We start from the raw sequence: 25398 nt of genomic DNA on the forward strand, positions 1-25398 counted from the left end.
CTGACTCCATTTTCTAATGCTTTTAGTGTTTAAGTGTTTTCTCCTCAGGTGCACCAGTTCCCAGGCAGCATTCCCACCAGAGGAGACTGTTTTGTCTAACACCGTTCCACCAGGCATTGGCCTTGAAGGAGAGCAGCTTCCCAGGACTGAAAGATGTTGTTTTGGGAACTGTGGGGGGAGGCTGCTCCAGATGGGTATTGTTACTCTGAATCCTATGCTTGCTCTTCATTGGTAACAATGATCATGTACCATCCTGAGTCTCCTATTCAGGACAGTGGACTATAATGGACCTTTTCTGCAATAAAGCTTCCTTTGCCAGACATTGGACTTATTCTTGCTTCTAAAGGGAATCTTGCAGAGAGTACCTTATTTAGCCACAGTCTGACAACCTGCACCACCCACACAGCTGTCCTCTGACAATGTTGGGCAGTTGTCATGCTCAAGGGCTAGGCACCTGTCAAGGGATGGATTAGGGGTGCCTGGCAGGCAAAGCAGCTCACAAGAAGGTCAGACAATCCAAGTTCATACACGAGCAGTCCAAGAGCAAGTCCAATGGTCCAAGGCAGTCCAAAAGTAACTGGGTGCAAGTCCAGGAGTCAAGCTGAGGTCGTAAGCCAAGAGTTCTGTCCGTGGGGAGCAGGATGCAGGGTGGGGTCAAGAGCTTCCAGGCACAGAAATGTGGAGAGTGGTGAGCAAGGTTGCTCCCTTTTATCCTCTGCTCTAGTTAAGAGGCTGAAGTGCAGGTGTTCCCTTTTCCTCTGATTGTAGCACCTCGTCCTCAGAAATTAGCAACACTTAGCACGGAGTGCGCAGGCATGCACTCCTCCTTTGCTCCCAAACTGCTGCCCTTTTCCAGCCTCTTCATTGCATGGCTGGCTCGGAGGATGGGCTCCTCTGCTGGCAGCTTCCCCTCAGCCCAGCATGAGCCCGTGCCCCTGGAGGCTTCTCCAGCGGGTTCTGATTGCGGCTCCTCTGACTACAGCTATGGCTCTTCGCATTCCTCATCCTCTGAGGAGGACGTGATGGCTGGCGGTGAGGAGGGGGCAGCGGGCTGGCTCATGAAGGCAGTGTATACACTGCCAGGAGCCTGAATGGCAGAGTGATTGCAAGCCAGCAGGTGGGAGAAGGGGAAGCATGTGGCCAGCGGCAGTGGGTCCCACCAGAAGCCCTGGGCCCCGGCAGCTACCCTGGGAATGATGATGCCAGCCATGTATGGACTAAGGTGCCCATGTGTGTTATCGTCACAATCCACCTATTGTTGCTACAACCTCTAGTACTTTAGGATTTTGTTTAGTTTAAAAAGCAAACCAATGCACAGCATTGTGAGCTTTCATGGGATTATTTGAGGAAAGCTTCATTTATTTACATTCTTTAAAGAGGGATCTTGACTACAAGCATGGTATCTAAGCCTGTCCTCCTCTTATCATTTAACCTGGTAATGGTTAAGTAGTTCACAGTGTAAGCCTAGGTAGAGTTACGCCAATCTAGAATCACTAAAAATATTGGGCTAGACTGGAATAACTCTGCCTAGGATTCCACAGGATGGTACCTCATGGCCTTCTTTTGCGGCTGCTCAAAGATCCCTTTTCAGCATTCAGCTGTGGACAGAACTGAAGCACTTGAGCTTTAGCATTCCTGGAGTACAAAGAACAAGAAGTATTTAAAGAGACTACGGGGAGGACATTTTAAAAGGACAGTCTCTCCAAGGAGCCTCAAGACTACGTAGATAACTAATGCAGAAAGCATGCATTTGATCTGATGAAGGTGGAAAACAAACAATAAAAATTGGAAGACAACCAGTTGATCAGTTTCAGACTGAACGGACACCGCAAGCCGAATAGCTAACGCAGAACCAACTTCCGCATCACTGAATCAAGAACAGCTCGTACAGCTGAGCTCCGCTTGAAAATATTCTGTTTGCTTCTTCTTGTCCCTGCTTGAGTCTTAACTTGAATCCTAGTGCTGCTCTTCCTACAGGGCAATCCTAAACGTAGTTACACCTTTCTGAGCCCACTGATGTCAATGAACTTAGAAGGACGTGACTCTGTTTTGGATTGCTGTATTAGCCTGCTAACTCTGTCTGGTTCACCTTTCACTAGACAGCCTTCTTCTTTTCTAGTCTCCTGGACGTATTCTGGTCTCGATTTCTTTCTCCGCCATGTTTATGTCCCCCAACATGCAGGCCAATAGAGCCGAAAACAAAAAAAAGGGGGAGAAATCAGCAGAGGAGACAAGTGTCCTGAGAGCTTAATTTGCATGGAGTGAAGTGGGCAAAGGGAGAGATGGGAAAGAGAGGGTGAAGGGTGGTCTACACCTTTAAGATGCAGAAGGAAACAGGGATCGAGAGGCCAGACCAGTGGCAACGTAGTCTTTGCCAGATGAGATTAGGCTTTTTTGAGCAACAGAAGTGTTGTCAATAGAGAGAACATAGGTGATGCTTTCGGTAAGATTCAGAGATGCCATTCTGCTCACAGACCAAGTTTTCTGCTACAGGAAGAGTTCCTTCCACTTTGGATCCAACCCTTTGTTTTCTTTGTCTTTTTATATTGGTGAAGTCTTTGTACAGGTCTAACTATTTTCGCTTAGTACGGTTGAATCAGTTGAAAGTTACAAAATTTAGACTTGGTAAATTCATCACTTGAAAAAAGTTAGCTCTGGATGATGATGGTCATCTTGGGCTGTTGGCTAGCTGCAGTCTGTAGGGGGTTGGAAGAGGTTATGCAGTGTACTGGAGGAGAGAGCCTGAAGGGGGGAAAGGCCAGGATTTTTCATCTGTTGCCATGCAGAAGGAGAGCCATTCATGTGATATGGCTTGATGGCCGTGGGGCAAGTAAGGGAATACTGGAAGGAGAATGTCTGACAATCTCATTCTCCCATTCCCACCTGATCTTATCTCTTACATACCATCTCATCAGTCATCATAAACAAAGCTGATTTCTCCAAGACAGACTAGACCTTTAATAAATCTATATGTGTGGGTGCTCAAATTTGATTTATTGAAATGCGTGCAGAGTATGTGGAACAAAACTACAGAAGCTGCAAGTTAACTGCTGTTAAAAAATATCATGCAAATCCATTCTAGATGATACCAAATACATATCAAGTGCGATTTCAGTGCATTCACATTCCTGGCCAGTTTCTTCTGTGATGAGGGGGAAAGGAAAAACAATTCGTCGTAGTAGCAGTTTGTGGTTTCAGTCTCAAGTACATTAGTTTTATAACTGGCATGCTGGACACAGCAAAGACAAAGTATATTGTCGAAGGCTTTCACGGCCGGAGAACGATGGTTGTTGTGGATTTTCCGAGCTGTATAGCCGTGGTCTTGGCATTGTAGTTCCTGACGTTTCGCCAGCAGCTGTGGCTGGCATCTTCAGAGGTGTAGCACCAAAAGACAGAGATCTCTCAGTATCACAGTGTGGAAAAGATGTTGGCAGGTCATTTATATCTACTCAGGAGGGGTGGGGTTGAGCTGAGTCATCCTGTAAGAGTTTCCCAGGGTGTGGAATGCTAATGGAGGGAGGCTTCACTGTATCCTGAGGAGGTTCTTTTGCATATGGATTGGGGCTTGATGTGCTAATCTTCTCTGCAGGGCTATTGTCGGGTATAGAGTGTTTTGTTAGCTTGGTGTTTTTCAGGACTGGAAACCATGCTCTATTCATTCTTAAAGTCTCTTCTTTCCTGTTGAAATTGTTCTTATGCTTATGAATTTCAATGGCTTCCCTGTGCAGTCTGACAAAGTAGTTGGAAGTGTTATCAAGTATTTTAGTGTCCTGGAATAGGATACTGTGTCCTGTTTGAGTTAGGCTATGTTCAGCCACTGCTGATTTTTCAGGATGGCCAAGTCTGCAGTGTCTTTCATGTTCTTTTATTCTTGTCTGGATGCTACGCTTTATGGTCCCGATGTAAACTTGTCCACAGCTGCAGGTATACTCCTGCAGAGGTGAGGGGGTCTCTACTGTCTTTTGCTGAACGTAGCATCTGTTGTATTTTTCTGGTGGGTCTGAATACTGTTTGTAAGCTGTACTTTTTCATAAGCTTTCCCTTCTGATCAGTGATTCCTTTGATATATGGCAAAAACACTTTTCCTGTGGGAGACTGTTTTTCCTTAGTTGTTTGATTTATCCTTGGTTTCCTCGCTCTTCTGATTTCATTTCTGGAGTAGCCATTTGCTTGAAGTGCGTGGTTTGGATGATTAATTTCCTCATTGAGAAAGTGCGGTTCACATATCCGTCTTGCACGGTCTACTAATGTTTTTATTATGCCTCTTTTCTGTTGAGGGTGGTGATTGGAGTTTTTGTGTAAGTACCGATCCGTGTGAGTTGGTTTCCTGTAGACCTTGTGACCTAACTGAAAGTTTGCTTTGTGGATGACCAAGGTATCTAGAAATGGAAGTTTACCCTCGGTTTCTTTCTGCATGGTGAATTGTATGTTCAGGTGGATATTGTTGAGGTGGTTTAAAAACTCCATCAATTCTTCCTCACCATGGCTCCAAATGATAAAGGTATCATCCACGAACCGGAACCAGGCTGTAGGTTTGTGGGGTGCTGATTCTAGAGCTGTTTTTTCAAAATGTTCCATGTAGAAGTTTGCTATAACTGGGCTGAGAGGGCTTCCCATGGCCACCCCATCCATGTGTTCATAAAATTTGTTATCCCATTGGAAATAACTGGTTGTCAGACAATGGTGGAATAAGGCTGTTACATCCTCTGGAAAAATCTGATTAATAAGTGCGATTTGTCTTTTACCGGAACCTTGGTAAATAGGGATACAACATCAAAACTGACGAGTATGTCCTGTGGATTGAGTTTCAGAGAACTGATTTTGTTGATGAAAGTTCTGAATCTTTGATGTAAGACGTGGTTTTAACGATGTGGTCCTGTAGAAGATTGGCCAGATGTTTAGCTAATTCATATGTTGGTGAACCAATGGCACTCACGATGGGTCAGAGTGGGACTGAATCCTTATGAATTTTAGGGAGCCCTTATGAATCCTTATGACTTTAAGGGAGTTCATTAGCATTCCACACCCTGAGAAACTCTTACAGGATGACTCAGCTCAACCCCACCGCTCCTGAGTACATATAAATGACCTGCCAACATCTTTTCCACACTGTGACACTGAGAGATCTCTGTCTTTTGGTGCTACACCTCTGAAGATGCCAGCCACAGCTGCTGGCGAAACATCAGGAACTACAATGCCAAGACCACGGCTATACAGCCCGGAAAATCCACAACAACCAAAGACAAAAATAGTTTTTAAAACTGTGCTACAGGTCAGGCACCATCCTCAGTTTTTGTCATTAGATGCTCCTTGGTATTCAGATCAGGCCTCATGATGATAATGTAGCATTTGGGGATGAAAATGCAGCCCAACAGGCTGGTACTGGAGGCCAATATGGAGAAGACCTGCACAGCCACCATGTATTTCCCCTTCGTGCTCAGGTAGGTGGGCACAAAGGACACCCAAACACTGCAAAACACCAACATGCTGAAGGTGATCAGCTTGGCTTCGTTGAAGGCCCCAGGCAGCTTCCTGGCCAGGAAAGCCACAGTGAAAGAGATGGCAGCCAGAAAGCCCATGTAGCCCAGGGCACCATAAAACATGGCAACAGACCCTTCGTTGCATTGCAGAGTGATCTGGCCTTGCTGAGAGTGCATGTCAGAGTCTGGGAAGGGGGGAGAGATTCCCAGCCAAATGATGCAGAGGCCAACTTGGACAACACAACAAGAAATGACAATGGAGTTGGCCAGACTCTTCCCCAGCCATTTCCTCATTCTGTTTCCTGGCTTGGTGGCCATGAAGGCTACCACCACAGTGATGGTTTTGGCCAACACAGAAGCGACAGCGACTGAGAAGATGATGCTGAAGGCGGTTTGTCGGAGAAGGCAGGTCACCTTCCTTGGCTGGCCGATGAACAGAAAGGAGGACAGAAAAGAAAGCAGGAGGGAGACCAGGAGTATGTAGGTGAGGTCCCGGTTGTTGGCTCTGACAAGTGGCGTATCCTGGTGTTTAATGAAGATTCCTATCACAAAACTTGTAGTTATGGACAAGAGTAGGGCAAAGATAACTAGGCTGATCCCCAGTGGTTCTCCGTAAGACAGGAACGTTATCACCTTGGGGATACATTGAATCCGGTCCTTGTTTGGATACTGATCGTCTGGACACTTGTTGCAGTGGTCTGCATCTGGAAAAGTAGGAAACGCCCTATAAATCTGCTGTAATGTTTGCCTTATAAAAAAGGGTTGGTAGAGCACCAGGCTACGATCTCAAAGACCCAGATGTGACTCTCTACCATGGAAGGTTGCTGGGTGGACTTGGGCCAGTCACTCACTCTCAGCTTAGCCTACCTTACAAGGTCGTTGTGTGGATAAAAAGGAGGTCCCCACTGGCCTGGGGTTGTGGCTCAGTGTTGGAGCATCTGCTTGGCATGCAGAAGGTCCCAGGTTCAATCCCTGGCATATCCATTTAAGGATCAGGTTGTAGGTGGCGTGAAAGGCCTCTGCCTGAAACCTTGGACAGTCTGAACAGAGCATACTGACTTTGATGGACCAATGGCCTGACACTGTACGGAAATGTCCTGGATACTGATTGTACTAATCTCACACTATGTAATCCGCCTGGAGTCTCAGTGAGAAAGACTATAAATGTCACGAATATATATACATACGTACAGTATAAGGCAGCTTCATGTGTTTATGTGTATAAATGAAGTAAAATGGAGAAACAATAAAAATGAAAAGAGAGATTCCATTCTCACCAGAATCTGCCTTTCACCTACAACAGCCTGTTCTATTGTCTTGTGTTGTAATTCCAGCATAACAGAAGAACCAGAGTAGGATTGGAATCAGGAACTAGCAATAATGGGGAGGGGTGATGGTGGAGAGCTTAGTGCTAGAAGACATGCTTATGTATGCCAGGTTCAGTCCATGGCATCATCTCCTAAAAGGGATGCCACATTTCATTTTCAGGAAAGGCATCTGTCCGAGGTCTTAGAGTGCCATTGCCAATCAAAATGGACAGCACTGGGCCAACCTGTCCAATGCCCTGGCTCGGAATAAGGCAGTTTTCTATATTGGTTCATCGGCCAGGGTGGGAAACAATATTTGGTGTTGCATTTGAATCCTAGGTGCTTTCCTCCGTAGTTTCCACTGTGAATTTTAGACAAGGACTTTATTCTTACAACAATCACTTAAAATCTGATAGGGTGAAAAGAAGTGATGGGCCAAGGTCGCCACATGGGTTAGTTCAAAGCAACCTCAGAGCCAAGTTACAAGTGATGCCTTACACAGGTTGGACACTTGTCAGCTTCCCTCAAGTTTTGATGGGAAATGTAGGCATCCTGGTTTTACAGTTTGGCTCTCCATTACGGCTGCAAGACCAGGATGCCTTTCCTACATTTCCCATCAAAACTTGGGGGAAGCTGACAAGTGTCCAACCTGTGTCAGGCATCACTTGTAGCTTGGCTCTCAGAGATCCTTATATTCCAGCCCCCTTCCAGAAGCATGACTCCTATATAAATGCAGTTTATATCCTCCTGTACTTGTTTAAAGATGACTCGTTAAGGCTGTTTATAAGAATAGATGCCGGGAAGAGAATCTAATTCAATCAAGGAGGTATTCTGACCCTCTGTTTTGCTGAGTACATCTGCTTCTTTATGAGCCTTTCTCTGAGCTACAATCAGTGGGAGAGGTCCCGATTGAAGTATCTTCATGCAAAGAGGCAAGATCAGCATCTGCAGTCAGCCTTCCCTGGTTCCTTCCTTAAAGCAATTCCTTCCAGTTCATGTTAGTCTGATCACCCGGTCTCTTTCCTTGTTATCTATGCTGAACAGGGCTTTTTTTCTCGGAAAAGAGGTGGTGGAACTCAGCGGGTTGCCCTTAAAGAAAATGATCAATCTAAATTCCCCTCTGTCCGGATCAGGGGGCGGGGCCACCAGCCATGTGACCATTTTCAAGAGGTTCCAGAACTCTGTTCCTCCATATTCCAGCTGAAAAAAAGGCCTGATGCTGAATGTTACCTTGCTGCTATCCTTTTTTTTTTTAAAAAAAATCTTAACAACACACGGACATTTTTGAGAAGTGGTGCTGTAAGATAAAACCAATCATAGATGAAATAAATGTTCAATTGGAGGTTGTCCTACGGCACGGATTTCCCAGCTTTCTGCCTCAACAAACCATTGCCTTACTATCTAACCTGCCACACAACCTGAGAGTATTGCCGAAGTGGCTCGAAATGATTCTACTGCAAACATTTCTACCAGGACTGGTCAAGACAGCTGAGTATCACTCCCTGATGCTTCCCCATTAACATAAGACCAAAAGTTGAAGGAACTGGCTATACAAACTCCTGTGGAGGGTTAAACATGATTTAAGCACAAAAGGGCACGTCTAGAGAGGGATGTGGACCCCTCCTCTGTGACCACTAATTTTGCTGCTTGCTGTTCATTCCTTGAGGTCATTTCTTCTAACTCACTTTCTTTATTTTGTTGTGGAGATGAATTTGTACTAACCAAGAACATTAAAAATATATAAACCAGTCACAGTGTTTGAACAAATCTTTGACATTCCCCCAGAATGCCTTTTTCCTGTGGATTATCCTACCTTCCTGTACGGAGATGGTCCCTTCTGCACACGGGGCACAAGCGTAGCAGCAAACTGGCTTTTCGTTCTGAACCACCTTCATGGAGCCGGGGCGACAGCTTGGAGTGCACCTGTAGTAAGGCAGGGCCTAGCCCAAAACCAAAGAGTGGCAAGCAAACAGGGTTAGTAGCAAAGTCATCTATGGCCAGGGCTTTTTTTCAGCTGGAATGTGGTGGAACGGAGTTCCGGAACCTCTTGAAAATAGTCACATGGCCAGTAGCCCCGCCCCCTGATCTCCAGACAGAGGGAAGTTTAGATTGCGCGGAGGACAATCTAAACTCCCCTCTGTCTGGAGATCAGGGGGCAGGGCCATCGGCCATGTGACCATTTTCTCCGAGGGCAACCCACAGTTCCACCACCTCTTTTCCCAGAAAAAAAGCCCTGTCTATGGCCATAAATCACAGGCTGGGAAAGGACCAAACAGAGCCTCTCTTCCCAAGCCTGGCAGCCCCCTCCCCAATCTGTTGTTGGGTGTGAAGTCCATTTGATGCACACTAGCTGCCAAGAAACACAGCCGTCCCTGATACTATCCTACAGTAGTGTCTTAGCTGGTATTTCTTTGTAGGTTTATAGTCCGTCTTTCTCACTGAGATACAAGAAGGATTACACAGTGCAAATGAATACAATATGAACAACAGCTAGGACATTTAAAGCAAAATAGAGTGATCCGCAGTTAGGACATTCAATAAAAACAGATACAAATAGGATACTACAGCAGAAAATTTGAAACTAGCATAAAGCCGAACACGGAGCTGAAACCTCTCTGAAATAAAGCATAATTAATTCACGTCTTTAGCAATGTGGAACTATCCGGTAGGATGATAGCTACATCAGTAGACTGTAACCAATAGCACAGCCTGTGGTCCCTATCCCTTACCAACCTACTTCTTAAAGCTATTTCTTGAGACACAGCCCTATAATCTGAGTAGAAAGCCCTCCCAAGTAATTCAGTTTTACATAGTTTGTGGAAAGCCAGGAGAGCGGGAGCTTTCCTGACCTCCTCAGGCTGGCAGTTCCATAAGATGGGGACTATCCCAGAGAAAGCACATGTATGGACAGCTGTTGATTTTGCCCAGTTGCAGGTTGATATCTGCAGAAGGCCTTGTTCAGATGAGCAAAACTGCTGGAATTCAACATAGGGAGACAGTCGTGCAGATAGGAGGGCCCAAGGCCATGAAGGGCTTTGAATGTGATAGTCATGACTTTGAATTGAGCCTGCTTAACTAACAGGTAGCCAATGGAGAGACTGCAGAATTGGAGTGATATTCATGCTCTGTCTAGTTCCTGAAATGAGCAGCAATGTTCTGCACCAGCTAGAGTCTTCAAATTGACTTCAAAGATAGACCGATGAAAAGTGAATTAAAGTAGTCTAGTCTCAATGTTACTGTGCCATGAATCCAGGTGGGCAGATCAGCCATGTCAAGGTGGGGGCCAATCTTCCCAACAGGCTGGTACTGGAGGCCAATATGGAGAAGACCTGCACAGCCACCATGTATTTCCCCTTCGTGCTCAGGTAGGTGGGCACAAAGGACACCCAAACACTGCAAAACACCAACATGCTGAAGGTGATCAGCTTGGCTTCCAGGCCAGTCTGAATTGCGGGAAGGCCATATTTACTTGCCTCTCTAGCAGCTGTGCTGGATCCAGTATAAACCCTAGGCTCTTAACTGAGACAGAAAGGCCCATTAAAGGTTAGAAGAACTATATCCTTCAAGATCTCTGTTTTACAACAAGCATCACTTTGTCATGTCTGGGTTCAGTTTCAATTGGTTTGCTTTCTGCCATTTGATAACAGCTGACAAGCAGTAATTAAGTACCTTTACAGTACCACCAGATGATTTGGATAGAAAGATATAAAGCCGGGTATCATCGGCATATTGATGGCATCCAATTCTATAGCTACTAATGATTTCTTCTAAAGGCTTCACACAGAGGTTGAATAACTTGGGAAGTAAGATTGCACCTTGTGGCTCCCCACAAGATAATTCCCACACTGAGGATAGTTGGTCTCTAACAGCAACCCTTTGAGTCTGTTCCATGAGGGATGATTTAAACTAGTCCAAAGCATACCCCCAGATACCTACTTCTACCTACAAACACCTCAGCAGGATGGCATGTTCTACTGTACTGAAGGCTGTGGATCCAGGAGAAGCATGGCCTTTGTATATATTCAGGTGGAAGTCATCAACTAGAGCCACTAGAGCTGTCTCCGTCCCATAGCCTGGCCTAAAATAAGACTGAAAAGGCTCCAGAGTACAAGAGTTGTCAAAAAAGGCCTTGAATTGGTCAGCTATCGTTCTCTCAGCCACTTTGCAGATTAGAAACTGGGCAATAATTGGTTACATCATTTTTGTCTAATGATAGTTGTTTAAGTAGTGGGTGGATGACTGCCTCTTTGAGAGGTTGATGGAAGGTGTCTTAAGATAGTGGTTGATTTATGATAGAATCATAGGGCTGGAAGATACCTCTAGGGTCATCTAGTCCAACCCACAGCACAGTGCAGGAAATTAACAACTATCTCCCCTTCCCACATCCCTACCTTGTCCAGAAGATGGCAAAACATTGTCAGGATCCCTAGCCAAACTGACCTGGGGAAAATTGCTACCTGATCCCAAGGTGGTGGTCAGCATTACCCTGGGCATGTAAGAAGGGACCACGAGTAACCCTTCCTGCCCTGTCTCTCCGATCTGCCTAGGTTCACAGACTAAGCATTGTTGTCAGATGGCCATCTAGCCTCTGCTTAAAAACCTCCAAAAAAGGAAAGTCCACCACCTCCCGAGGTCCAGAGGAGTTAGCCGTGTTAGTCTGTAGTAGCAAAATCGAAAAGAGTCCAGTAGCACCTTTAAGACTAACCAACTTTACTGTAGCATAATCTTCCGAGAATCACAGTTCTATGGTTGTTGGGGGTTTTCCGGGCTGTCTTGCCGTGGTCTTGGCATTGTAGTTCCTGACGTTTCGCCAGCAGCTGTGGCTGGCATCTTCAGAGGTGTAGCACCAAAAGACAGAGATCTCTCAGTGTCACTGAGAGATCTCTCAGTGACACTGAGAGATCTCTGTCTTTTGGTGCTACACCTCTGAAGATGCCAGCCACAGCTGCTGGCGAAACGTCAGGAACTACAATGCCAAGACCACGGCAAGACAGCCCGGAAAACCCCCAACAACCATCGTTCTCCGGCCGTGAAAATCACAGTTCTCTTCGTCAGATGCACCTCCTGAAGGAGTCTGTTCCACTTAGGGACCGCTCTGTCAGGAAGTTCTTCCGAAAACTCTTTTGATTTAATTTCAACCCATTGGTTCTTGTCCAACCTTCTAGGGCAGCGAAAAACAACTCCATGCCATCCTCTATATGACAGCCCTTCAAGTACTTGAAGATGATTATCATATCACCTCTCAATCGTCTTCTCTCCAGGCTAAACGTATCAAGCTCCTTCAACCTTTCCTCATAGGACTTGGTCTCCAGACCCCTCACCATGTTTGTTGCCCTCCTCTGGACACATTCCAGCTTGTCCAAAGTTCCAAAGAGTTTATTGTCTATAGCCATAGGCCGTCACAATTTACCAAACATCAACTAATAAACAGTTAAATCCATTATCACAGTTTGTAAAGGTTAATTAAAATTAATTAAAATAGTACAGTATGCCAAACTATCCCAGGAATCACGAAACAGCCTCATTCAGTACCACCTTAGATCTTATCTTTTTGGCTGCGAGTGCAAACTGAGAGACTCTATAGGACACATGATTATCAGTGTCAGATAACAAAAACACAATCTTCTCAATTTCAGAATATGTGTTTGTGACTGATAGGATTCTGGCCAAGAATTTAGCTCTGGGTACACTATATAATGGACAATGAAGTAGGTAGTGGGAAAGGTTCTCCACTGTAGGTAATCCACAAATGCAGGTGCGATGTTCCATAGGGATGTGAGAATAACACCCTGCCAAAAGAGCTGTTTGCATCATCTGAAAGCGCAGAGCAGTGATTGAGGTTATAATAAGAAATACTGGCTAGGTAGGGAGATCTTAAATGGTCAAATTTGATTAGTTTATACCAAGGAGGTGCTTTAGGTTTTAATATTGATAGCCGATCCATCACTGCATCTGACTTGTAGATCCACTCCTTAAGTGGGAGGTTGTTGGCTGAGACCCCTAACAGGTCATCCAGGATGGTATACCTTTGGCAAATGGTGGATAGAAAGCCAGGGCATGTGAGGTCTTTGGATAGTAAGTAATTTACTGATTGGCAGCTTAAGGAATCAGAACTGGAAAATTTGATCCTTTTCCAGTATGTTAAAACTGCAAGGTGTACCCGCGACCTAAGGGAGGGGAGTCCTGTTTCGGCCCTCATCAGGGCGGCAGGAGCGCCTTTGGGTAAAGCCAAAATCCATCTCAAGAGTTGGTTTTGGATTACCTCAAGACTGGTTAGAATATCTTCCTTCCAACCTCACACTTCAACTCCATATAGGAGGTGAGGGACTATCTTGCTCTTAAATAATTTCAGTGCTGGATCTACCAGTTGACCCCCCCCCCCTTTGTATGAAAACAATGTATGATTGACCCTACAATCCTTGATGCTGAGGATTTAACCGACCCAAGATGTATCTTCCAATTCAGAGTCTCTTTACAGGTTACCCCAAGATATTTAAAGGAACTGCATTGTTGGATTGGGTTGCCAAGGATGCTCCAGCGGGAGATTTTGGGCTTTCTCCTGAAAACCATTATTTTTGTCTTTGTGTAGTTGACATTGAGAGCGTCTTCATTACAATAATGGCCTAACTGATCTAAGAGTCTCCTCAAGCCAATCTTGGTCAGGGAGGTTAGAACCATGTCATCTGTGTAAAGGAGAACTGAAATCTTCTGTTGTCCCAGAGAAGGTGGTATAAATTGGGGACCTGACAGAGTCTCATTGATATCACTAATGTACAGGTTAAATAGTAGAGGGGCCAGCACACAACCCTGTTTCACGCCTCTACTAATAGGGATTCTGTTAGTTAATGATCCAGAGGTTCCCTCCCTAATTTGAGCAAAGGTATCTTTGTGCAGCTCATGGAGCAGAAACAGCAGTCGCTTATCGATGTTAAGTTTGGCAAGCTTGGACCATAAGTGGGACCTATTGATTGAATCAAATGCGGCAGCCAAGTCAACAAATGCTACATAAAGTGCCTTTGTTGGCCTATTTATTCCAGAGTAAGCCAGTTGGTATAGCGTTTGACAGTGGTCTTGTTGTGAGTCAGCCTCAGCCTCAACTGGCCACCTTACTTCTTGCCCCAGAGTCCTCCTCAGAGGATGAGCAGGAAGAGCCGGCAGAGGCTACTCTAGAGCCAGAGCCAGCCATGCAAGAGCCAGCAGGATCTACTCTGGAGCCAGAGCCAGCTGGGATAGCTGCTGCTCCAGAGCAAACTCAGCAGGAGCAGCCAGAAACCTCTGCACAGGAAACAAGACTCCAACAGAAGTCCAACAAAGAGCAAAAGAGAAACCTGAGCTCCCTGGGCCAGCCGAGAAGAGGAAAAATAAAGCAAAGGCAGCTCTGTGGGAGAGGAGAAAGAGTGCTCGTTTGTAGGCACAACACCGGCTGGAGCTATCAGGCAAAGAGACAACACCTGCTCCTTGTTAGGACAGTATAAGAGAGAGACGCTGAAGAAGCCAAGCATGGAAGCAAGTTCGCTCACCACTCTGTGACCAGAGCCCTGTGCCTGGAAGCTCCTTGCACCTTGCCCTGCTGGACGACTTACCGGATTCTGACCTTGGCCTGCCTCCTAGACCTTCCCTGCTGCCTGCTCCTCTATCTGACGAACTCCTTGGCTCTGACCCCTGGCTTGTTGATTGGACTTACGCTTTTCTGCTCCTCTGCTGGACTGAGACCTTGGCTCTGACCCTTTCCTTACTGTGACCACTCGCCTGCCTGCCCCTCAGTTGGACTGCTTCCTCTGGCTAGATTGACAGGTCTATAGTTCCAAGACCTTTCCGAAATCCCGCTTGTGTGGAATGAATTATTTTTTCTGTGGTCACCCAATCTTCCAATTTTGCCAGCAGATATTTGCTATACAGTTTTGCTGCTGCGTCAAGTAGACTTATTGGTCTATAGTTTTGCGGGTCAGATTTGTTCCCTTTTTTGTGTATAGGTACCACTATGCTCAGCTTCCATCCAGAGGGGATTAGGCTTGAACCATTAATTTAAGTAAACACTCTAGCCAGTACTGGGGCCCACCAGTCTGGGAAGGTTTTATACAGTTCAAGTGGCAACATATCCTCACCTGGAGATTTACCAGTGGGTAATGAGGCAATTAGTCTCAGTGGGTAATGAGGCAATTAGTCTCAGTGGGTAATGAGGCAATTTCAGCTTCGGAGACTGGTGCCCATTCTGGCAGGTCCAGAGAATCGTGATGTACAACCTGTTGGCAAGTCCAAGTTCCCTCTGGTTGGGGATATTGAGGCCCGAAGACTTTATTAAAGTAAGAAGACCAGATGTGGCGTGGAATAAATGAATCAATATGGCAGTAGATGGTGCTTCTTTTGAATGCAACCAAGTCCCAAAATCGCAAGTCATTTCTTTCAGATACTGCATGATCTAACTCATTCCAGAGAAATTTAGCATGTTCTAATTTCTTCTGTTTAATCAGAACTTTATACTGGGACCTAAGCATTGTTAGACTGCTGATCCGAGCCCTATCCCTATTATTCCTGGCCTGTCGCATAGTGTAAAGGAGTTCTTTTTTAAGCGCTCTGAATTCCAGCTTGTCTATATCCTTCTTAAATTGTGGTGCCCAAAACTGAACTGAACTCCCATCTCCCATCATGTGTTCTGTTATTGCCATATTGAGGATCATTTCCCTCGCAGGAGAAGACTGAGAAAAAGTAGGAATTGAACAGTTCTGCCCTTGATAGACATCAAGCATTCCTTTATTTGGTTTTTCCAAGGTTTTAGTAGCCAGGATGGGCAGGGGTCCAGGGCATGGGTCCAGATGCTAGAATTCTGTCAATATCCATCACTTTAACTGTGTCAAAATGATTCAAAAGCAGACCTGATGGTGGTTGTTGTGGGTTTTCCAGGCTGTATTGCCGTGGTCTTGGACACTGAGAGATCTCTGTCTTTTGGTGCTACACCTCTGAAGATGCCAGCCACAGCTGCTGGCGAAACGTCAGGAACTACAATGCCAAGACCACGGCAATACAGCCCGGAAAACCCACAACAACCATCGTTCTCCGGCCGTGAAAGCCTTCGACAATACATCAGACCTGATGGTGTTTTGAGCATTACTTCAGCTTCACCCATACTACAGATCAGAGTTTATTCAAACTATTTTTATCCATAAAAAACTTTGCAAGTTCTTGAGGCATCCCAGATCTTATTGTGCCATTTAACAGCAGCTTGATTAATGAACAAGCAGTTCTGCCTCCTGCTCAAAGAGCTGCAGCACTACTGGATGAAACAACAGCAAGAGCAAGCATCCTTTTTTGGCCAATGGTAGCCAATCTTAGAGCCAAGCTACAAGTGACGCCTTACACAGGTTGGACACTTGTCAGCTTACCTCAAGTTTTGATGGGAAATGTAGGCGTCCTGGTTTTACAGCTTGGCTCTCCATTACAGCTGCAAGACCAGGATGCCTACATTTCCCATCAAAACTTGAGGGAAGCTGACAAGTGTCCAACCTGTGTAAGGCGTCACTTGTAGCTTGGCTCTCAGGTTTATAACAAATGTCATACCCTGCCATTCTCCACAATGGGGACCTAAAGCAGTTCGTATCGCTGTCCTGTCCTCCATTTCATCCTAATAACAACCCTGTGAGATAGATTAGGCTGAGTGGCCCAAAGTCACGCAGCAAGCTTCTACTGCAGAGTGAGAATTTGAACACGGATCTCCTACATCCTGATCAGACACTCTGTTACATAATATAAGCTCTGATCGCTCAGTGAAAGGAGGGGATATCTTCCACTCTCCCTGTCTGGGCAGCCTCCAATTTCCTGTTTTCTCACAAGTAAACTTTTGCTCACATTGCAAATAGCGAAGATATGTTCATTGAATATCTGGGCCATGCAGTTCCCATTCCCTTCATTTCTGGCATCACTCCCACGATCATCCTGAAACACATGGCCAATTTTGAGACTCCCGACTCCTGTAAGTCAGTGGCACAATTTTGAGGCTCCTGACTTCATTTTCTGATGGGATGCATGCCAGAGACGGAAAGATCCTTTTATCATTATAGATTTGTATGCCATCTCTCCAGAGCTGCTTCAGATGACTCACAACAATAAAACAAAACCAAGCAACCAGACAATAAAAAGAATAAAAACAAATCCTACCAATAAAAATATCAATACCATCCAAGAATGACATACATGGGATGGATGAAGGGTTTACCCACCGGATTATACCCACTGGGCCACACGATGGCATCCTGATCAATGGAGAAGTTCGTGTATGCAGAAGATTTTCTCACTAGACTGCCAACTTTCACTCCCCCAATAGAATTATTGGGAAACAACACCCAGTTTATGAGATCAAAGTCTGCTGCCAACTCCCCATTCTCATCCAAATAAACTCCATCTGTGGAAGTGTTGTAAAACTGGAAGTTTCTCAGGAAAGGATGAAGCTGGGATGACACAGACAAAACAAGCATTTAGAACACAGAAACCATGTTGTATATCTTAGCCCAGCCTACTTGGATTCAAAATTTCATGCTCCAAGACGCACAGTGCTATAAAAATAATATTTTTCTCTTTCAGACTTTATGCTTTATGGGGCCATCTCTATCTGCAAGGCAAATGTGTTCAAACATATTTGTAGTTGGGCACTGGTGCTCTTTGTCCAAGCAGAAGAAGACATAACTGGGTTGGAAGCCTCTGCTGAAACACGCTGCTCCTGATGTCAATCTGGGGAACTCCTGCCTCTGTGGAGTCTTTGAGCCTAGGAAGTTGATTCCAACAAATACAGGGTAGCTACAGCCAGGGCTTTTTTTCAGCAGGAGCAGTCCCAGCATCTCTCAAAAGTAATCACATGTCTGGTGGCCCCACCCCAATCCCGTTTCCTCCCCATGCGCAGCCCAAGGCGCCCAGCTCTTTTGTGGCACGCTGTGCCTCAGCGGCAGCAAAACAACTGCAAGCCCCATGCCCCAGCTTGCCAGAGAGAGGCTGCCTCTACTGCCGTTTCCTCGAGCACTTCCCCTTGGCTAGAGGCAGAAGGGAGCCTCCCCGCCTGCAAAGGTGCACCAGGCAGCAAAGCAGCAGGTGTGGCCAGTAGGAGCAAGAGATTTCCTGTCTCAGGCGCAGAGATCAGGCACTGGTGCTTCCCCCTCCCGGTGCTCCTCCGCTCCAGCCCTGCGCTCGGGCAACCTGAGCTCATGGGCTTGCTCGGGCCAGTGGCATAGTGTGGGGGGAGGCAGAGGGGTGGTTGCCCCAGGCACACAATTTTTAGGAGGTGCTGTGCTGAGGAGAGCCTGCACTGCATCCTCAGGAGGCCGCCCATGCCACCTGCCACACCGATGGGGCGGCTGGCTTGCTGGGTGCCAAGCTGGCCCTTCTGCAGCAGCTGCTGAACGAGGAGTGCACTGAGCTGGTGGCAGCAGCATGAGCGGCTGCGCCGAAGGGCTGCCAAGTAAGGGGTGGGGAGGTAAGCAGGCCAGAATCACAGGAGTGCTCCTGGGGGGCAGGCGGTTGCGGCAGAGGTCTGGCAGTTAAAGGGTGGGGAGGCAAGCTGGCCCAGATTGCAGGAGCGCCGTGCCCTGTGCAATGACATCATTTTCCAGAAGTGATGTCATCACGCGTTCCTGGGAGTGTGCACGCACTTTGCATGTGTGCGTGGTGCCAGGGGCACCACCTCCTGCCAGGAGCTGCCCGGGGCGCTGGCAACCCATGTTACACCACGGAGTTCCATCACCTCTTTCCCCAGAAAAAAAGCCCTGGAACCAATGAGGAGGAGGGTCCCCCACTCACTTGGATAATGAGACAAAGGGGTCTGGAGCTGTACCTATAGGGTGCTGATAAGGAAACAAATCTGTACCAACCAGACTTAAAATGTTGATGTGACTCATAAATGTGCAAAATTTCAGACCTTTACTATATTCCAGACCGTGTATGATTAATATGGGACTACCTTAGCAGCACTTTCACTGAGAGACAGGCAAAGCACAATACAAATATTTTCAAGAAATAAAGGAGTCAATTAATTTTAAAAAACAGAATGAGATTGTCAATGGCACTACGTATTTTTGAGAGGAAATGGGTACCTGCCATGAGTGTATCCGTTGAAGTTCCTGCCTGTCTCCACCCATCATCATCAGCTGGTGGTTTCTGGGTGCATATGCAGCATGTAAGGTATGAGCCATAGCCTGGAGACTACTGTAAATATTGTGGCCTTCACTATATAGGACTCTTTCAAGCACATCCTGGCTGGGGGGTTCCAGATTTTCCTTCTGCGAGCATCTTGTCCGTCCTTTTGCAGACAACCCATATTTTGAATATGAACAATTAAATGCTGCCTCCCCAAACTGTTTGATAAGATTGAAGAATGCATCAAAATTGTCATATGTTTGCCTTTTCCGCGTCTTTATTAAAAAGGACAAAGAACCATGAAGCCTGTGTATATTGCGGCTTTCATCCAGGGAAATCTCCCGTAAACCTGTTATGAGCCAAATTTTCCCCACAACAGAATTAATGGCATCAATTTCTCTCTTCAAGTAGAAGAAAAACAACATGGAGAGAGAGTCCCCATAATAAACAAAGACATAGACTTTTTTCTGCTTTATATGTAAAACGATATCAAATGCTGCTGTCATCACGTGTGCAAAAAAAGTAGTCTCTCCTTGGATGTTTTGTGAGAAGGCAACGCAGATACCACTACTGATCATCATGGGTGCCAAGGTCCCCACAAATTTCACTCCATTATCAGTGTCTGGAGCAATCAGACCAACCCATGTCCATTTGAAGTGCTGGAGCAGTTTAACAATCCCCAGGAAATCAGAGTCCTCTTTGGGGATGACCCGATAAAGAAATGGTAATTCAGTTTTATCACTGGTGTACAGAGAAGCAGGTCCATAAGTGATCTATTAAGGAAAAGGCTGTTACCCAAACGACTACCCAAGATTGTTCCCTGACGTTCAGAGGCATCCCTCTAAGCACATCCAAAGTGCACATCCACACAAGACCAACTGGCAAAACTTTATCTTTCCTTTGTATATTGAGGTCCAATGAAAGGGTTTTCCCAAGTTGTCGGAGGCAAAAACACCAATTATAAAAGGGAAAATCTCATAACTCTCCAGTGTTCCAACTTTCTACTGAGGAATTTACATCATCTGACTACCTTCAAAAGAACCATTTTGACAACTCAGGAGCTTCTGGTATAGAAATGTTCACTAATTCAAGATACACATACACAGTAAAGAATGCAATTGTCAGACATGCTTGACAGATGTCTGCCATACAGTGCTTAAGATGTGGGGGGGAGGGGGGGAGAATAATTCCGCTGGAAGGAGTTGTAAGCTAAGTGTGTTCAAGAGCTCAAGAGTTTTGGGGGAGGGGAAGGTAGAGCAATACTTTCACTAGGTTCTGTCACCTTATCTGCTTGCTGCTGGATTGTTTACAAATGCCTTTCCATTCTGGCTGAGAGGAACCAGCCCTGAAGAGTTCTTCTCATGCTGCTGGAATAATACTTTCCTGCTTGGACACTTAGAGCCAAGCTACAAGTGACGCCTTATACAGGTTGGACACTTGTCGGCTTCCCTCAAGTTTTGATGGGAAATGTAGGAGTCCTGGTTTTACAGCTTGGCTCTCCATTACAGCTGCAAGACCAGGATGCCTACATTTCCCATCAAAACTTGAGGGAAGCTGACAAGGGTCCAACCTGTGTCAGGCGTCACTTGTACCTTGGCTCCTAGTGCCAAAAGTAACGGTCCCCAGCTTGGGAAAAGGGGAGGGGTGTGGGGAGTATAAGACGGGTTGCTTTGCTTTGTACCAGTATTCCTGTCAATTCCTTGTTAGAGGCATGAACTCGTTATCCGATAAAAGAGCTTTAACTCATCCAGCCTAGTCTGATGCAGTGGAGTATCTGGAGGTTCACCTGTCAGAACCTGACAGCAATAACTAAAAACCACATTACAACAAACAGAGAGAAACAACAAGCCCAATCCACAGTACAGCTTCCTATTCACCAGGTGAATGTAAATGCTACTAACACAAGGCTTAGACAAAAAAAATACATCAAACAGACAGTTACTAAGGCAAGCTTGAGTATGTCATTTCCCATCATACACTAAGCAAAAGAGCCCACATTATTATTAAGCAACCATGTTGATGTGCCAGAGGACAAAGGACAGTTCTTTGGGGGTTACCTTTATACATTTAAAGATAACATTAGTCTCTCTGCAGTCTCAGTTTTTAACGTCCCTTGCCCCCTTTCTCAACTTCTTTGGAGAAACTGCAAGAAGAACTGGTCTCAAGTTTCCCCTCTCATTCATACCTGTGGGATTTTGTAGATGCTCAATATGCTGGAAATGTCACCAGAGATGTCAGAGGTCGCCCCTTCAAGAACAGCCAGTGGGTTACTCTGACCTCCACAGTTGTAGTTGGGAACATTCTTCCATTCCGGAGAAGTCAGGTCTACCAGGGCATCGTAAGTTAGTCTTTCACTGGACACAGTCTCATAGATGTCGTAGCCCAGAGTGATGTTGGGCAACAGCCTGGGATTCCGATTGATCTCCTGAATGCTAAACACGAAGGACAGGATATGCCAGAACTTGGTTTCTGCGGTCCTGCGAAAAAATTAAATGTGTCATATTATCCCTACAGCACTACATGAAAACAACTTCTGAAACTTCTCCTTTAAAACCAAGGGTCTTTCCAGACCCTGGGGTTTATTTTTATGCTCTCAAGTGCATGTTTGTAGGGAACCAACCTTGCTGGATGTAGCTAGCGCTTGCTAATAAGACTTTCCTAACAAAGCCTGTGAAGGTTGCTCTTATGCCCATATAAACATTACTGCTGTGAGGTGGGGACATTAGATGTTTGTAAAATTATAATGTGGACACAAAGACCATTTTTCCCTTTCAGAAAATATATTACAATATTCTCATGGGTACAGGACCCCTTTGTCTCAACCCAGCTGAAGGGAAGAGTCACAAGCTGCCCTGTAGGCCAGTATCACACAGCTTACAATACCGGCAAGGAGAGAAAGCCTCACGCTTGCCTAGGTAGACTGTCAGTCCCTTTGACTATCCCAGGCAAAGGAGTGGGCAAACCTGTTAGGGAATTAACAAAACAGAGATCTGCTCAAATACTAGATGGGGGATACACTTGTGGGCAGTAGTATATGTGGAAGGGATCTTGGGGTAAGAGTGGACTGTAAACTAAATATGAGCAGTCAGTGTGATGCAGTGGCAAAAAAGGCTAATTCAATCTTGGGTTGTATCAAAGGGGCCATAGCGACGAAATCGCAGGAGGTCATAGCCCCTCTCTATACTGCCTTGGTCAGGCCGCACCTGGAGTATTGTGTGCAGTTCTGGAGGCCTCACTTCAAAAAGAATGTGGACAAAATCGAGAGGGTGCAGAGGAGAACAACGAGGATGATCAGGGGTCTGGAGACTGAGCTGTACGAGTAAAGGCTGAGGGCCTTGGGAATGTTTAGTTTGGAGAAGAGGAGGTTGAGGGGGTACATGATTGCTCTCTTTAAGTATTTGAAAGGCTGTCATTTGGAGGAGGGCAAGGCCAGTTGGCAGCAGAGGGTAGGACCTGAAGCAATGGGCTTAAATTACACGCACAAAGGTACCGGCTGGATATTAGGAAAAACTTTTTCACAGTCAGAGTAGCTCAAAAGTCGAATCAGCTGCCTAGGGAGGTGGTGAGCTCCCCCTCACCGGCAGTTTTCAAGAAAAGGCTGGATGAATATTTGTCAGAGATGCTTTAGGCTGATCCTGCACTGGGCAGGGGGTTGGACTAGATGGTCTGTATGGCTCCTTCCAACTCTATGATTCTATGATCCCATGAAGAGTGGTTTGCAAATAAAGTTCACAAGACAAAGTATTATTATGGTAGGAATTTTCCTAGCAAGAGGCTTATGTAGACAGAAAGCCTCTGAACCAAAGTTTCAAGAAAGATGGCTTCTGTATAAGTTAGAATACAGCATATGTCTTCACAAACATCCACATACCCAATGAAGTTGATGGACAATAGGGGGTACAGGACCGGCAAAAGGATACTTCTTGACTCAAGGATTAACTGTATTGTAGAACTCACTGCAAGTGGATACGGTGTTGGCCATAAGCACAGATGACAACTAGTGAAGGGACCTCTGGAGACCCCATAGGTATTTTTGAGCTGAAAAGTCTCTAAACCAATATATGAACAAGTGAATTTTTTTGGATTCCCACTCTTTTAATCTATGGTTCTTAAAAAATCTGCCCATAATAGGCTTATACTATGAACATTCATAATTTGTAATCCTGATTTTTGTTATAGGCACCCTAATCATCCAACTCTTATTAACAATGTCTTATTTTGATCAGAATTTCTTCATTCCCATCTACATGAATGACATTAATTAGACCAGGCATTTGAAGCCAGAAGTCGATGTTGGTGGATGCCTAGAATATCATCAGTTGCTTTACCCTTTCCTTGGTTTTGGGCACTTGATGGGAAAACTGTCTATCCTTTTAATGTATTGATTTAAAGGATTTCTATTCTACTTTTCCGCCCCCAAAAGTGAAAAGCTATGGAAAGTCTTAAAAGAAGTGGAGGCGGGGGGTGCCACAACCTCTGATTGTTTTGATGCACAATCTGTACTCTGTACATACAGTCAGGACAGAAAATGGGGGAATAGAATGGTTTCCAATTGGCAAGGGTGTCAGACAAGGATGCATATTATCTCCCTACCCGTTCAACCTCTAGGCAGAGTATATCATCAGGAAAGCTGGATTAGATCTAGAAGAAGGTGGAGTGAAAATTGGTGGGAGGAAGATTAACAATTTGAGATATGCAGATGACACAACATTACTGGCAGAAAATAGTGAAGACTTGAAACGACTACTGATGAAGGTTAAAGGAGAAAGCACCAAAGCAGGATTAGAGCTGAACATCAAAAAGACAGAAGTAACTGAGACAAAAGACTACTGAGGAATTACTGGGAGTATGCCAAATGAAAAAAGGTTTCTCCTACTGGTGGAAGACAATAACAGAGAGAGGCAGGCAAATCTCTTAGGAGAAGGAGTACTAAAGTTTCTGCCATAAACTTTCTGAACAATAGCTTGACTCTGTCTACAGTCTAGCAATCTCTTCATACCCAATTAGTTCTCAGAGAGCTGTGATGCTTGGCATATACAGAAGGGAAATTGCATGCAGCCCAAATGCACAGCCTCTCCCATTTTTTGCTGAAAGCTTTTCTCTGCTTATGCTACACTGTATTTGTTGATGTGGCAATAGACTTCTCCACCCACCGTACTAAAAGTTTTACATTGCCTACTCTGTGTTATTCATTTGTTCTGCAATGATACCTCCCACGGTGTCTTCCAAAGCCAATGTGTTAGTAAATGGAACAGTGTGATTAATTTCATTAACAGGATTGGTTACACTTGCTATAGTACCTGCAGCTCAAACACATTGGACAATCTCAATAAAGAGCCAGTTTGGTGTAATGGTTAAGAGCGCAGGACTCTAATCTGGAGAACTGGGTTTGAGTCCCCACTCCTCCACTTGAAGCCAGCTGGGTGACCTTGGGTCAGTCACAGCTTCCAGGAGCTCTCTCAGCCCAACCCACCTCACAGGGGATTATTGTTGTGGGGATAATACTAACATACTTTGTAAACCGCTCTGAGTGGGTGTACTGTTAAGTCATCCTGAAGAGCGGTATATAAATTGAATGTTGTTGTTCTTGTTATTATTATAAAGCAGTGATGCAGGGGCTAGAAAGGCAGTTCCCTGGCATTTTGTGTTTACAAGACAAAATACACTTGAACTACCCGTGCAATTCAAGTGTATTTTGTCTCGTGTGATAAGACCAGGACAGGCAGGGTAGTGATTTACCAGAAACAAACATCAGAAAATAGGGACAATTTCCAGAAATTTGGAAGAACTGGAGCATATGCAACCATAATCTATCACCACCACATAATTTCTTACGGTATTAGGACGACAAAGGGAGGCTTGTAGAAAGACTCTCGTATAAACATAGCTTGGGTTGTCGAGAGGATCCCGCTGATGATGTGGTCTCCTGGGCTGTAATAATTCAATTCGTGAGTGTCAAAGAAGGTTGTGTGCATGAAATACAGTGGGCATTTTGCCTTTAGCATCCCACAGGCTGTATGGGGCAGCAGCAGCAGCAGAACCAGCACCAGCAGCAACAACGGTACCATCCTGGCTCTGCCTGCCACCAGTCTCTCCCTCTTGGCTCCTCTCGGCTATATGTGTAGATAATTATTAGAAGCCAGGAAAGCCTCCTCTGCAAGACCAAGGTTTTACTGACTTGACTAAAACACCCATGGCTGCAGATCTTAAGGGGACGATGTTGAGCCACGCTCCAGCATAGTGTCCCCCTCCCCAAATAGCGACAGTCTTTAGGAAATATTTATATGTCACACCAGTTTTTTCAGGCATGTTTGCAGGGAGTTACATCACATTGCTCTTGATTCTGATGTTGGTTTCAAAGGCGATTGTTGGAGAAATCCCTTGAGGTTTAGCCAGAAGAAGAATAAATCACCATGATTTTGATAATTGTAAAGGGATTGGGGGAATCAGCTGCTTGGAAACATTCTGTACAGCTCCATGGGCAGGTGCACAGC

At 45.4% G+C, this 25398-nt stretch overlaps 1 protein-coding gene across 1 annotated transcript; it reads right to left on the minus strand.

Annotated features, from left to right (window-relative positions):
* Nucleotides 1-5210: 5210 nt before the first annotated feature.
* LOC129327875 (vomeronasal type-2 receptor 26-like) lies at nt 5211-24972 on the minus strand. Its single transcript, XM_054976626.1, has 4 exons — nt 24740-24972; nt 21090-21381; nt 8601-8727; nt 5211-6265 (listed from the first exon to the last, which is right to left on the minus strand). The coding sequence occupies exons 1-4, from the start codon at nt 24970-24972 to the stop codon at nt 5274-5276; spliced, it is 1644 nt and encodes a 547-aa protein (XP_054832601.1). The 3' UTR covers nt 5211-5273.
* Nucleotides 24973-25398: the final 426 nt, after the last annotated feature.

Source organism: Eublepharis macularius, chromosome 4, assembly GCF_028583425.1.
Source record: "Eublepharis macularius isolate TG4126 chromosome 4, MPM_Emac_v1.0, whole genome shotgun sequence".
Taxonomy (NCBI): domain Eukaryota; kingdom Metazoa; phylum Chordata; class Lepidosauria; order Squamata; family Eublepharidae; genus Eublepharis; species Eublepharis macularius.

Excerpts from the sequence above, each read along its gene's own strand:
- LOC129327875 (XM_054976626.1), bottom strand. The coding sequence starts at position 24,972 with ATGGTACCGTTGTTGCTGCTGGTGCTGGTTCTGCTGCTGCTGCTGCCC. Across the intron at positions 21,382-24,739 it reads CCCTTTGTCGTCCTAATACC|GACCGCAGAAACCAAGTTCT; the intron begins GTAAGAAATTAT and ends ATTTTTTCGCAG. Across the intron at positions 8,728-21,089 it reads GCATCTACAAAATCCCACAG|GCCCTGCCTTACTACAGGTG; the intron begins GTATGAATGAGA and ends GTTTTGGGCTAG.